A 14,449-nucleotide genomic window follows, 5' to 3' on the forward strand; every position below is an offset into this window, starting at 1 on the left:
CGACCACTTGTACCCTTGTATATGCCAGTTGTGTTGACCTAGAGTTAGGTTATCGACCACTGGTTCCCTTGTATATGCCAGTGTGTTGATATTAGTCGGACTAGTATCTCAATCCATTATAATAGGTTCATTTTGGCGGAGGCCTTCAGACAGATATGGGAAACGCCATTCACTTAGTAAACATCAAAACCATCTATGTTTTTCTATATCCATCTCTTAATCTTTCCATGTGATTAGTTTGACTCCGAATATGATGTCCATAGTGCAACTATCTGAGTAGAGCTCTGTCACTTATATATGAATTTTAGTATACTTGAGTGCAAACTCGTGTACATCAATTGGAATTTCGCACCAGGGTACTTCCTCTTGTAGTCAATAAGTATGCCAACCAAGGAGATTATTTAGTTCCTTCCAAGGTTCTGCGTAGATAGCTAGGGTCTGGAGTAAAGGTTTTGTGGGTACACCTCTGGTAAACCCTTCGGAGACAACACTACGCCACTAGGGCCACCTAGGGGTTCAAATGATTTTCCTTTCTAGAATAAATTTGCTCGATGACTAGCAAATAATAAGTTTTGGGGTATTTGATAGACACATTTTTGTGTCTAATTTGTCCTCAATGTCCGTATTGTTGGAACTCTATTTTTGTAATAATATTGTGTTTTTATGTATTTTTAGGAAATAAACATTTTTGGAAAATTCGGCTCGAAAAGTTGATTTTGGCACCCGGAGGACAAGTGTTATTCGGACTCTCGCTTTTGGATAAGGGGTAACCTAATTACTAAGGGGCACCCCCAGGTCACCCCCAAGGCAGCAGCTATTCGCACCCCTACTCTGTATAGGGGGCTACCAGTTTCTTCCCATTTGAAACGATTTTGGCGGGAAATTTCTAAACAGTTCTGCCAGAATTTCGATCGTCAAAATGAAGGGGTTATGTGTCGATTCAATGGCTGAAATTTGGTATAGAGATGTGATATAGGTTAAGGAACATAGTATGGGTGACATGATCGATCAAATTTGGCTGGAATTTTCGGTATGCTTCACACACCCAAAACAGAGCACGTGTACTGTAACACGAGAAAAATTGAAGTTCTTGTGTGCATGGGGGAGTTCTTCTGGCGTTGGAAGAGTGTTGAGGCGTGAATAAGTAGAATGGGAGCGTACAAGATCAAAGTTAACGCGTGCATGAGATTAAAAATGGAAATTTTCGTTATTATTGGCAGCCGAGAATATCTGGATTAAATGGAGAATATATGCAATAAATGGTTGGATTTTTGGCTCCAATTCACTATAAATACAAGGTAAAACAGTTTGGGAAAGGTGTCGGGAGTCTGGGGGGCTGAGGAGAGCCAGAGAAGAAGAAATTCGAGTTTTCCCAAACTCGGTTTCTGCTGCTGCTGCTGCTGATGAACATGAAGAACACGAAGAACAGACCTGCAACAACAGTCGTTTTTCTACAGTAATAACGACTCACAGCTGTGGGTCGTAATCAGGCAGTCTTATTTTCCACAGCGTTTGCGACAGAGCTTCAGCAGTCTTATTTTGTCACTGAGGGTCGTAGTTCTCTGGTTTTATTGTATTTCTCATATTCTCATCATTTGTAAACCATTTTTGAGCCATAATAAATTATTTTGAGAACATTTTTACTATGATGAGCTAAATCCCTCGTAACCAAAGCAATGGAGGAAGCTATTCACGCAACATAAATGGGTAACTATTTCATTTAATTATATAATTCACCTAATCGCTGCTTTTGCAGAGTTTTAAATTATTTGAATGATTGTCTTAATTATTTGTTATTCAGTTTGATAGGTTATGCTTGGTTTAATCTCTTGATAATCTATGCTTAAGGTTTACAAATAATGTTTGAGAATCTGTATGATTGATAGTGAATTAAAGATAAAAGAGGACTTAAGAATTGAATAAAGTTTTGAAATATTTATCATTCAATTTTGCATAATAGTGGAATCTAGTGTCTTGGTTACCTCTCGCACCCATTGTTAATAATTTTGTATATAATTTTATTAAATCTTTAAATTTATCCTTCACAAGCCCGAGAGTTTGAACCTCATTACTACAACCCACGAAAAATCATTAATCACAAAGCTGTGAATGATTATACTCTAGTTCGACGTAGTATTAAGGAATTATAATATGAAGTATAACGCCTATCTTTTGAACTTCGTATATAAGACATCGACATAATCGTATGAATGTTATTGTGATTATGTATGTGTGTGGGTGAAGATTTCGTCCTAGGAAACAATGTTTTACATTCGTTTAAAGGAAGTACAATTCATAAACTTGTTTTGTGAATTGAAAGGGAAATAGCTAGGCTTATTGGTATTGTTATTCATTGCAAATTTTTGGATTACCAATATGTGTGTTTAGCATAACCGCTCATAACTTGTTTATATATCTTGGTAAAACTATTCACAATGCCTGACTTATGTATCGGTATGACTTTTGTTAGTGAAACCAATCTTAAGTAATCACCTGAGACGGTATGATCGATATTTGTAATTGGTGTGACCATTCCTAGTCATTGGGTAACCGATCCTAGAACTTGGTGGGACTAATCACAAGATGTGTAATCGATCCTTGTAGTAGGTTAACGAGTTTTAGTAATTAGTGTAACCGATCCTATAACTTGTGCAACCGATCACAAGTAAGTACCATAAATAGTGGTAACCGATCCTAGTACTTAGTTAGCCATTTTATGGAAACTAGTGTAACCGATCCTAGTAGCCACTTGGAGGTAGAACCGAACTTTGTGTTTGGTAGAACCGTTAAACCCATGAAAGGTGATTGAATGTTTTTGATCAATCACATAGTTCTTGGAAATCAGATGAACCAATTCTAAACTTGTTTGGAAGTGGGGAAAATCGGTTCCAAGATTGTAAATATGAAAAAGGATTTACAAAGTAAAGATGTCGAATACTTTGAACATGTGCAGTAATTCTTATCTATTATTGTTCAAAGATATTCCTTAATAACTAAAGGAGAATCCCGGATCGAAATAAATAGATAATCTTTTAATTAAGGTTTTTAATTTTATATGCTTTTAATTTCCAGCAATTAAATGCATATCTTTAGAAAATAAAAATTGGTAATGTGCATTTACTAATTGGAGATTTTCTACTGAGATTTAATTCAATATTTGGACAGAGCATTTCCAGGAATTATGAAAACCGATTTTGGCTTTATTGCATATCTATGAGAATATTCGGTTTTGGAAATTCCTTAGTGTCCAAATTTCATTGGTCTATAAATACCGAAGTTTGCATTTCGAGCAAACTAATCCTCAGAGCCAGCAAAACTACCTAGTTGTGTTGTTACTGGTGGAGCCGTCTATTCGAAGAGGAAAGTACCCTAATTAGGCGAAATCTCTTACGACCACTTGTTTTAAAGACTTCTTTGGGATTGAGAATCTCTACGAGTACCATTGGTGGGAAACTAGATAATTGCAGTTTATTATTAGTTTTCGATTGATTTGATTGACTAATGGTTGTTGAACTTTGATTGCACCTAGTTTGTTTATGCTTGAGAATATTCTCTTCTGATATAAGATTCACTCAAACTAGATCGAAGTTTCGACGAGGATCTTTAGACTGTTTGTAGATCTAAAGACGTCTTGTGATAATCCATCGTCAATAGACTCCGTTCTGTGTGTGATTGATCACAAGAGATACAAGTTGTTTGTGTGCAGGTGTTTATTGAAGATGTAAGAAGATTTGAAGACAAAGAAGATTTTTTATTTGGGTTCATAATCTTTGGTGTACACAAAACTTGATCGTCTGGGGATCCAACTATAATCGGTTTATCTTTTGATAGATTGGATTAATTAGTTGTGTAGATCGTCATCAATACATTTCTTTGTGATTCATAGTATTGATTGCATAGTCTAAACAATTACTTTGGTAGTTGTTGAATAGATTGATTTAAGAACCCGACAAAGGAGTTTATTGGTTAAACGGAAGAGCCTTTTGTCAAACTCATATCAAGTTGTTTGAAAAGAGTTGTTACCGAACAGATTTTTTGTTCCTTTTACTGTTTGGAATACGAACCAAAGGAATTTTTCCAAGTGCGTGACTTATTGCAAGTTGGAGGCGCAGGGATACTGAGGGAACTAGGTGGAAAAGTTTTAGATTGAGGTATATTTGGGTACCCTCGTCTTTTCACGCATCAACAAAGACCTCCCAATTTCAATGCTTGAGAATCTGATTCAATCTTTTTAGCTTATGCATGAAAATAAAAACTGGATTACCAATCGAATCTAAGTCAGCTTCCCATGAATCACTAACTACTTTCATAAAGCCCTCATGAATAAGACATATTTTTTTTTTTGAAATCCACCAGGGATATTATAAGGCTTGAGAATGATGATATCAGAACGAATGAGCAGACTGTGATCAGATACCCCACTAGCACCTACTGTATAACTCCAACTCCCATAAGTTTCCATTCATTTGAGATTGAAAAAAGCTTTGCCAAGGTTGCATAAAATCCTTCTTCTGCCTACTTGGCTATTAGACCTGGAAAATTCTGCTCCACTCTTGGGACATTGAAGTAACCACATGAATCAACTGTTTCATGTAAGTCCCTCATAGATATCTTGAGAGGACTGCGACCACCTTTTTTTCTTCCTTTCAGCAGATGAAACCACGTTAAAATCACCCAGAGAAAGCGAAGGCTTATTCAGACTATGAATGTAATAAAACTCATCCCAAAGATCTCTTCTATCAACAGCTAGGACATCAGCTTGAACTGAAATTTTTAGAAACCACATGTATCAATTATAATACTTTGCCTAGTTATATAGAAACTGTAATGGGAGGTACTATAGACTTATTCCAAAAAATCCATAAATTGCATGTCCTATTATCACAGGAGTTGTGAATTATTTTGTGATCCACACTACGAAGCCTAAGCTTACTAATAAAATCTTTATTGTACCGTACTTTTGGTTCGGCGACTCAAACCAAGAGATGATTATTTTGCTTAACTAAAGTATATAAGTTTGTCTTTGGCTTGCTATCTTCGCTAGTTTGTCTGTAATAGTTGGGATTTTTTCTTTGTCTAGCTAGTTTTTTTCTTTTCTCTATCTTTGGTAAAACTTTTTGTAAATCCTCCTTTTCCAATACATCTTCTCTTTCGATAAAAAATAAATAAAACATTATTTAATAGTGAGTTTGTGATATATTATTTGTCATGGTCCATGGAGAGATTTTAGACATGGTGACAAACTTGACTCAATGACTCTAAGCTTAATTGGTATGGCCAAAATCTTGGTACTTTGTTCGGTAAGTGACCGAGACAAATTGAGATAAGCTCTAATGACCAGAGTACCTCGGCTGATTTAGTTTTTTCCAAGGACATGAAGTATCTTGCGGCCCGAATCTAAATTTCAGGGCTGCACATAACTGAATTGAAACCGTGAATTACGGAACCGAAACCAAACCAATTAATATAGTTATGATTGTCCGTTTCAGGAAACCGACAGCTTTTGTTTTGGTTAAGGTTTATACCCAAAATCGAACCGAAAACCATCGGTTAACCGATCACTCTGGAATGTAACCGCCGCCGTCCAAGTGAGAGTTAAAATTAACACGTGGCGACACACCCAATTTTAGGCCTTTCTTAAGCCTTTCAGATTGTAGACTTGGGGGTTTTGATCATCTTCACTTCAGGTTGGTTCAATTGAATCTCTCCAAATCCTAAATTCTAATTTTGCTTCAATAGCTTTGGCTCCTTCGATTGTTTGAGAATGAACGAATTAACGGTACATATATTGTTTCAATTGGCTTAATTTGATTATTTTTTGAGTTACTTATTTCAGTTGAATGTTAAAGCTGAATTCAATTTATAGCTGAGAATGTTTCTGTTCCACTAATGGCTTCAGAATATGTTTGGGTTTGGCGTAGCATGGAGGAGACGCAAGCAATTGGAGATTTGGTATCTTCTATACCTAGCCTTTGTTCTTCGTGTGAATGTGATCCTGGCATTGATAGTGAAACCTCCTTAAAAAGAGCTAATAACATTGTATCACTCGTTAATGATTACCTGAACATGATCCCTGCATACAATGTTTATGATTCTGAGGATCATATTAATAGATTTATTTCCTCTGGTGCTCCTGAAGCTTTGGTCTCATTAGTGTTAAACTCACCAACCCAATGTAGTAAACAAGCAGGTGAGGATTCCGTTAAGCTATTTCTATATCCAAATATTAGATCCATACCTAAATCCATTCGGAAACATTGTGTGCGAATAGTTTGGGAGTTTTGTGAATTACTTTATAGCGCAGATTAACATGGTAATCAACATCCTTTATACTACTCTTGTCGTAAAACTTTGGTATCTTTATTGAAGTTGATTGGTTTTAGAAATACATCTAAGTATGTTTATGTGACACAACCATCAGACACAATTGAGGAATTTTACCCGTTTGTTAATGAACTAGCAAAAAGTTTGTGTCGTGGTTTGAGAACATCCAGGAAGTCATCCTTTACCGTGGTGTCTACATCACTTAGATTAAGCATTAAGAATGATGTTCGACTACTAGCTTTTTTCTCACGCTATATGATAAGGGCAATAGAGGATCATGTTAGATTGAAGGGTCAATCACTTCCACTAAATGCTGATGATAACTTCCGTAACCAACCTTGTTATTTACTTGAAATCGACTTCTTCCGGATTGTGTACGAGGGTTTGAGTACAGAATTCATTCTATGCCTTGGGGAAATCAGTGACGGTGTTTGGTTTGGCAAACCTTTGTGTTATACTCCTGGGTGGCCTAGTTATCTATCTGTTTTGAGAGAGTTGATGAAATTTTCTAAAATTTATGTAAATTTTGAAGAGGATCTTTTTTCTGAAGTACGGCATTACCAAAGAAATGTGGATATACTTGTCAGAATGTCAAAGAAAAGTGATGATCTACTATGGCTTCTTGAACATAAGAACTCGATTAGCTCCAATTCTAGAGACTATTTGCTTATGAAGATGTTCCCTGAGGTGAAATTTGATTTTGAAAATCAGCATAAGATGCTTATTAACAGGTCAGAGATATTGACCGAATCATTTAAGCACCTTTCTCTTGCAACCTCGACGTCATTGCGCAGAGGCCTTTCTGTAGAATTCAGAAATGAGGAAGCTGTAGGTTATGGTGTTTTGAGGGAATGGTTTCTCATAATATGCCAAGAACTGTTTGATCCAAAAGGGTCCCTTTTTCTAGCATGTCCAAGTGACCGCCGAAGGTTCTTTCCAAATCCTGGTAAGTTTCAACATATTTCTGTTAGCAAATAAACCCAACACTGTGGAGTACTGTATATTTTGAAAAACATTCTTTTGGGATGTGTCTCTAAATATTTGCAAAGGATATAATTACTAGTTTAAATTCCATTTATATTTACACATGTTTGTGTTTTGGCTGCAGCACCGTAATTATTTTGCATTTGCCGGCAGAGTGATTGCATTGGCTTTGATGCATAAAGTGCAAGTAGGCATCTCCTTTGATCATGTGTTTTTCTTGCAATTGGCTGGAGGGGTGATTTCCTTGGAAGATATTCGAGATGCATATCCAGCCATGTATAAGAGCTGTAAAACAATTTTGGAAATGGATGCTGATTCTGTGGACTCAGATGCTTTGGGATTGACATTCGCAAGGGAATTTGAAGAGTTTGGATCAAGGAGAGTGGTGGAGCTCTGTCCTGGAGGTGACAGCATTATTGTGAACAGCAAAAATAGAGAAGAGTAGGTTGAACTTCTTATTCAGCACTGCTTCGTCAAATCTATTGCCGTGAAATTATCCTATTTTACCCGCGGATTTGGTGATATTCTTTGTGAACGAGGGCTCCAGAAAATCTTTTTCCAGAGTTTAGAGCTCAAGGATCTTGGCCTAATGCTTCTTGGAAGCGGTGAAGCTATCTCTGTGAAGGACTGGAAAGCACACACTGAATACTATGGCTATAGAGAAAATGATGACCAAATTTGTTGGTTTTGGGAGGTATATTCTTACAGAGGCATAGTTTTTACTTGTTGATTGCTGTATAAAATGCATGTTTAAAATCCAAGATATGGAATATTTTTGCAGGTTGTTGAGGGTATGTCTATGAAGCAGAGACAAGAGCTTCTATTTTTCTGGACATCTGTGAAGTTCCTTCCTGCAAGTGGATTCTCTAATTTATCGTCAAAAACAAGTAGAAAAAAACGCTAGAAACAGGGATTGAACCTGTGACCTTGTGGTTAACAGCCACACGCTCTAACCAGCTGAGCTATTCCAGCTTTTGATTCTTGTTTGCACTACGACCAACAGATACAGTTCTTCTAAATTTTTGATTGCAAACCGTTATCTTGAAAGACCAAAATCTTATGGCTCCAAACGGCCAAGCCCATGAAATCAAAGGCACGCTACTTGAGTGGTTGGAACCAGTCATTTGCCGGTCACTATCTGAATTACTTACTTGCAAGACTTGACTCTCTCTGTTTGATCTCACGAGCAGCATCATAGACAACGACCATCATTTGTGATTTGTCAAATAAACATCATGATATATACTACAAATAAGTATGATTTGACTAGTCAAGCGGAAAGGTTGAACTCTATGTGACAAATCAAACTCCATGTCACTGATCTAAGTGGTACATTTCACGGCGCAAAAGACAAATATGACGTGACAATATATAATGTTACAAACAAGTACACTAGATTAGAATTTTTAGTTGGATTATGTCGGTAGTCCCCGCGAAAGTAACTTCTTCCTCGGACTTTACGTGTGCTACTAACTAAGATAGTAACGCAGAAACAGAGCACCGCCTCTAAAGTAAGTTCATGTTCATGAATGACACTTGATATAGACAGACAACTAGTAACATTTTTCAAACCCCTCTTTTTATTTATTACTGTTTCCAGGAAAGTAGTAACATTCAAAGACCCTAGGAATGACTAGCTGTAGACATTCTTAGAGTGCATGAATATCAATCTTCTTTGTAAGTACATATTTTAATGGTGAAGTGGGTTTCATGGGGTATCATATTCAACCCTTTGCATTCAAGTCTTGGCCCATGGGATCAAATTCGTGCCGGATGCTGCCATGGATCAAGTGTTTTTTCTTTTTCTTCTGGTAATTCCGTTTCGTGCTTCAACATGATGTAGGGATTGTCCGCATTCAAAGAAAAAGGAAAAGCATGGTAAAATTGATAACATTTGCATATACTTTGCTGAATTTGGTGGCAATTATAATGACTTTTGTACTTATATTAGCCTTCAAGGAACCGACTATGAACACTTCATTTTTTGCCCCTTTAACTAATTACTAATCCAAATTGAGGTTTAGATGTTTAAATCCAAAAAACAACCAATTGAGGCTTCATGTGGTGAAGTATGGGTTGTACCTATGGAACTAGAACTAGAAAATAAAGATGTGGCGTGCGGGGTCATGGTGTTGAAAATGCTTCTTTACATTCCATTTGCGTGTGGGGGGATTTATTTTGATTCGGTCATCAACCACGATGGCGATTGCACTCACAAATCACATTAAAATTTCGTATCTTTGGGTTTCTAATTTAAATCGTAAACAATGGAAGAAAAAAAAGAGACCACATCCAAAGTTCTGCTGTGTTCAAGGCCGGCCAAGAGTGCTCCACTAGTTTGCGGCATGGGGAGTATTCGACAATGAGCGGTTACTACATACTAACACTTGTATGAACTGGGCAGACACATGGTTTGGTTGAAACTAGTTATACCATTTATTACTATCAAAACTTCTACACGTATAGTAAATAACAAAAGATATGTTTCCATAAAAAACATCAATGAATACTCCTACCAGCAACCACCCAAAAGGTTCCAACCACTATTTCTGTTCACAGAAAACATATGCTTATGTTTACGCAACCTCAAAATTTACGTCTACACCACCGCTACTACCACCAACCACCGTAACACCACCGCTCTTGATTGTGCCAAAATTCACGATAAAAGTTGATAAAAGAAAAATCCCACCCTACAAGTCCAACGTAATGTCAAATTTTGTAAATAGTTTATAACGTCTTCACCTGTTCATATCTGGCTCAATAAATTTACGCAATAGATATGAACCTGACTTAGAGAAACAACCACCATAAATGTCATGTCATAAACGGAATATATAAAGGAACAACATTTCACCATTGCTCCCGCGACTAAGTTCTACAATTTTCCATAAAAGGCTGGTTCCTTTTGTGCATCACTAGCTGTTAGGCATGGTTCAAAGCATCAAATAGGTGCAATACGCGTTAAATAATTAATTTCTCAAAGTAGGAAAATTTTGTGTGCCGTAGAATTATAGTGTACCTGCACCCTTTATAACATGTCTCTTAATTCCACCAGGTATGGTATTTACTTTTCCACATAAATCCCACTTGAAAGACTTGATTTTTCTTCATCTTCTCTTTAAATCTTGATGACCAACTAGCATCACAACCTCTCTCTGATCCATCTCTCCATTTTCTTCAAACCCAAAACCCACAACCAAGAAACAACCAAGAGTTTGATCAGAGGGGTGGTGGTGGTGGTGGAGGAGGAGGAGGAGGAGGTGATCATGGCAGGGCATAACAACAATACAATTCTAAAACGATTCCTTGCAATATGCAAAAACACAAATCTTGTACCCATGCTGTTAATATCTCTTCTATGTTCAGTTTCTTACTTCTTTGGTGTTTATCAACATAGTGATGGTGCTAATTCAACAGCCATCATATCACAAGATCATGATCAAAATTGTTTATTACCAACAATATCAAACATAACAACACCCCAACCAGTTCTTAATTTCAAGCCAAATCATACAGCAGAAGAAGAACTCATTAGCGCACAGCCATATGTATCTTCTACTTATTTCCCACCTTGTGATATCAAATACAGTGAGTACACACCATGTGAAGATTTACAAAGATCATTGAAGTTTACAAGAGATAAATTAATTTATAGAGAAAGACATTGTCCTGAGAAAGATGAGTTACTGAAGTGTAGAATTCCGGCACCGTATGGTTACAAGAATCCGTTCAAATGGCCCGTGAGTAGAGATTTTGCATGGTTTAGTAATGCTCCTCATAAACATTTGACAGTGGAAAAAGCTGGTCAGAATTGGATTAGATTTGAAGGTGATAAGTTTAGGTTTCCTGGTGGTGGTACTATGTTTCCTAATGGTGCTGATAAGTATATTGATGATATTGCTAAGTTGATCAATTTCAAAGATGGGTCTATCAGAACTGCCATTGACACTGGTTGTGGGGTAAGTTTTTTTTTCCTTCCATTTTTTTTTTTTAATTGAGCATTTACATGCAGATTAATGGAGGATGTTTTGTTTTAGAAGGTTTGTTTATGAAGATAAGAACGTTATTTTTTGTAATTAATTTAAAATCTCGAAAAATTAGGGATATGACTGAATTTGGTGTAATAAATTTCCTCCTGCAATTGTGTGGGGGTGGGGGTTTGATTTTGAAATGTCACAGGATGAGTCAAGAATTCATTTATTATTTCAGTCAGTCAGAAGAACTGTGAAACAACAAAGATTTCAATGCATTAAATGAATTTTTGAATCTAAAATTCAGAAATTTTCATAAGAAACTAAAATGATTTTTAGTGTTTTTTTTTGTTTTTTTGAATTTGGGTTTTTGATGATTTTTGTGTAGGTAGCAAGTTGGGGAGCTTACCTGTTATCTCGAAACATCTTACCGATATCGTTTGCGCCCAAGGACTCACATGAAGCTCAAGTGCAATTTGCACTTGAAAGAGGAGTACCGGCATTGATTGGTGTTCTTGCTTCGAATAGGCTTCCGTACCCATCTAGGGCGTTCAATATGGCTCATTGCTCGCGGTGTCTAATTCCTTGGGGATTATTTGGTACTAAATTTTACTTTGGAACATTTCAGTTTTTGCATATTTGGATGGATTATTGTACCAAATGTAATGTGTGTCATTATTGGTGTGTAATGTGAAATTAGATGGGCAGTACCTGATTGAAGTTGATAGAATTCTACGACCCGGAGGTTACTGGGTTTTGTCAGGTCCCCCGATCAATTGGAAACAACATTACAGAGGATGGAATAGAACTGAGGATGACTTACATTCCGAACAATCACAGATTGAAGCCGTAGCCAAAAGCTTGTGTTGGAAGAAGTTTGCAGAGAAAGGTGATATTGCAATTTGGCAGAAACCTACTAACCACATTCACTGTAAGATAAATCGTAAAGTCCTGCGAAGGCCATCATTCTGCCAAGCTCAAAATCCTGATCAGGCCTGGTACTGTTTATTTCTTTTTGTCTTTAAAAACCCATTTTTCATGCACTTTAGTCATTGGTCTAAATTGATTGGAATTCTCATTTCAGGTACACTAAAATGGAGACATGTTTGACTCCACTTCCTGAGGTAGCCGGATTAAGGGAAGTTTCCGGTGGGAAATTAGCAAATTGGCCAGAAAGATTGACCGCAACTCCACCAAGAATCCGTTCCGGAAGTATTGAAGGAATTACAGAAAAGATGTTCCAAGAAGATACCAAACTCTGGAAGAAAAGATTAGCACATTACCAGAATGTGAATAGTGAACTAGGGAATAAAGATGGTAGGTATAGGAATCTGCTCGACATGAATGCGAAATTAGGAGGATTTGCTGCCTCACTAGTCGATTACCCACTGTGGGTAATGAATGTGGTACCTCCTGAGGCAAAGGTTGATACGTTGGGAGTCATTTATGAGCGTGGATTGATCGGTACATATCAGAGCTGGTATATTTCTAGCCTCATACTACTACTACTACTACTAGTGGTAGATTTGTTCCAACAATATTCTTGTCAATGTTATCTCATTTTCTTACAATGCTGTTGTTTGGAAATGTAGGTGTGAGGCGATGTCTACTTATCCCAGGACGTATGATCTCATTCACGCAGATTCAGTTTTTAGTCTCTATCAAGACAGGTAAATTAAATCACTTAGATGCAACCATTTTAACCAAAAGCATAACCATATTTTTCTCAGCTTCAACTAAAACTTTGTGCTGCATTTCAGATGCGAAATGGAAGATATTTTACTGGAGATGGATAGAATTTTACGGCCGGAAGGGACAGTAATTTTTCGAGACGATGTTGATATTTTGTTGAAGATTAAAACCATGACTGAAGGTTTTGAATGGAGTAGCCAAATTATCGATCACGAAGATAGTCCTCATTTTAGAGAGAAAATCTTATTTGCAATGAAAAAGTATTGGACTGCCCCTTCGGATGCTAAGTCTGTTTCTTAACCTTAATTTCTTCTTTTTTCGGTTTAATATTATTCTTTGTAGTTGCACAAAAGAGTCAAAAAGGTATTTGTTTTTGCCTTCAGAATAGTTCCAGAGAATGCATATACAATGTCTGAGAATGTGGATGAAATTCCCACAATTTTCCAGAAAATTTTCATGTTATACCTTTGACAGCTTATGCAGGTTTTAGTCCCAAGATATTCCTTGTGCAAATCAGAAACATTGCGGCAGCAAGACTGGTAATATCTGGATGTTGTATGTACCCGGATGACATTGTGAAAATCTATTCTGTAGTTGCAATTTTTGAGGTTGGGAAATCTACAATTTCCACGCATTTGCGCAAAAACTCTGTCTTGTAGTATCTACCACCTTCCCGGATGTAGACCGTCATACATTTATTCAACAAAAGGTTCACACATTTTTCAGCGTTAAATGGAAGAAAAGAAAGCATATATGATTTCAAAGTTTTAGTGAATTTGAACTAAAAGAAAATACTGCATGAACTAAAAATTGTGTGCATAAGTTCATGTTTTTTTCTTTTTTACAAATAAATTTATCAAATGTGAGAGTGAACATATCCAATAAATTATTATTCTATATATAATGGCCTCATAGTTTCTAGTACACTCCAAAAGAAAATTTAATTTTAGTAATTGATGTTGGATTATTACATTTTATATAAGAAAAATCTAATAAAATGTTGGAGGAAGCTGAGGAATATATATTTCGTTTCGTTTTGATTTTAACTAGTTGGAATTTTTAGGATCTTCGATTGACTCTCAATTACCTGTCTCAGCTAAACGCCTAATTCTCCTATTTGCTATCTCTCGGTACTGGTTGGAAAGAAACAGGGGAGTTGTGGACGAGAAAAATGATAGTTCAGTGGGCATGATTATCAGTGAGGTTATCATCAAAATTAATAAATTGGTTTAGGCTTTTTAATTTTAATGATTTAATCTCAAATTGGGAGGCAACTATTGATGGAGATAGCTAACTGGGCTGGGGAATTTTTCTTGTTGGGCTGGCCTCAAGCTGTTGTGCTTCTTTTCTCTCTTTTTCCATTTCAATACAAAGTTTACCCCTTTCCTTCTGAAAAAATAAACTAAATGGCTAATTATAGTGTTGTTGATGGTGGTTTTTAGCTTAGGGTTAAAATCGTAAAATTTTACATCTGA

At 36.5% G+C, this 14,449-nt stretch overlaps 1 protein-coding gene, 1 non-coding gene and 1 pseudogene across 2 annotated transcripts; 2 read left to right on the forward strand and 1 right to left on the reverse strand.

Annotated features, from left to right (window-relative positions):
* The first annotated feature begins 5,667 nt into the window (after positions 1-5,667).
* On the forward strand, positions 5,668-8,345 carry LOC113273572 (annotated as a pseudogene).
* TRNAN-GUU lies at positions 8,207-8,280 on the reverse strand. The gene has a single exon. It is a non-coding gene; the product is annotated as a tRNA-Asn (tRNA).
* Positions 8,346-10,312: 1,967 nt separating the features above from the next.
* LOC113274840 (probable methyltransferase PMT15) lies at positions 10,313-13,447 on the forward strand. The gene is made up of 6 exons (XM_026524239.1): positions 10,313-11,270; positions 11,671-11,881; positions 11,983-12,280; positions 12,367-12,762; positions 12,875-12,952; positions 13,043-13,447. The coding sequence occupies exons 1-6, from the start codon at positions 10,578-10,580 to the stop codon at positions 13,272-13,274; spliced, it is 1,908 nt and encodes a 635-aa protein (XP_026380024.1). The 5' UTR covers positions 10,313-10,577; the 3' UTR covers positions 13,275-13,447.
* Positions 13,448-14,449: the final 1,002 nt, after the last annotated feature.

Source organism: Papaver somniferum, chromosome 4, assembly GCF_003573695.1.
Source record: "Papaver somniferum cultivar HN1 chromosome 4, ASM357369v1, whole genome shotgun sequence".
Lineage (NCBI taxonomy): Eukaryota > Viridiplantae > Streptophyta > Magnoliopsida > Ranunculales > Papaveraceae > Papaver > Papaver somniferum.

What these genes read in the sequence shown, in the direction of transcription:
- LOC113274840 (XM_026524239.1), top strand. Translation starts at nt 10,578, where the DNA reads ATGGCAGGGCATAACAACAATACAATTCTAAAACGATTCCTTGCAATA. An exon ending in CCATTGACACTGGTTGTGGG is followed by an intron (nt 11,271 to 11,670) that starts GTAAGTTTTTTT and finishes ATTTTTGTGTAG; the next exon opens with GTAGCAAGTTGGGGAGCTTA. An exon ending in ATCGGTACATATCAGAGCTG is followed by an intron (nt 12,763 to 12,874) that starts GTATATTTCTAG and finishes TTGGAAATGTAG; the next exon opens with GTGTGAGGCGATGTCTACTT.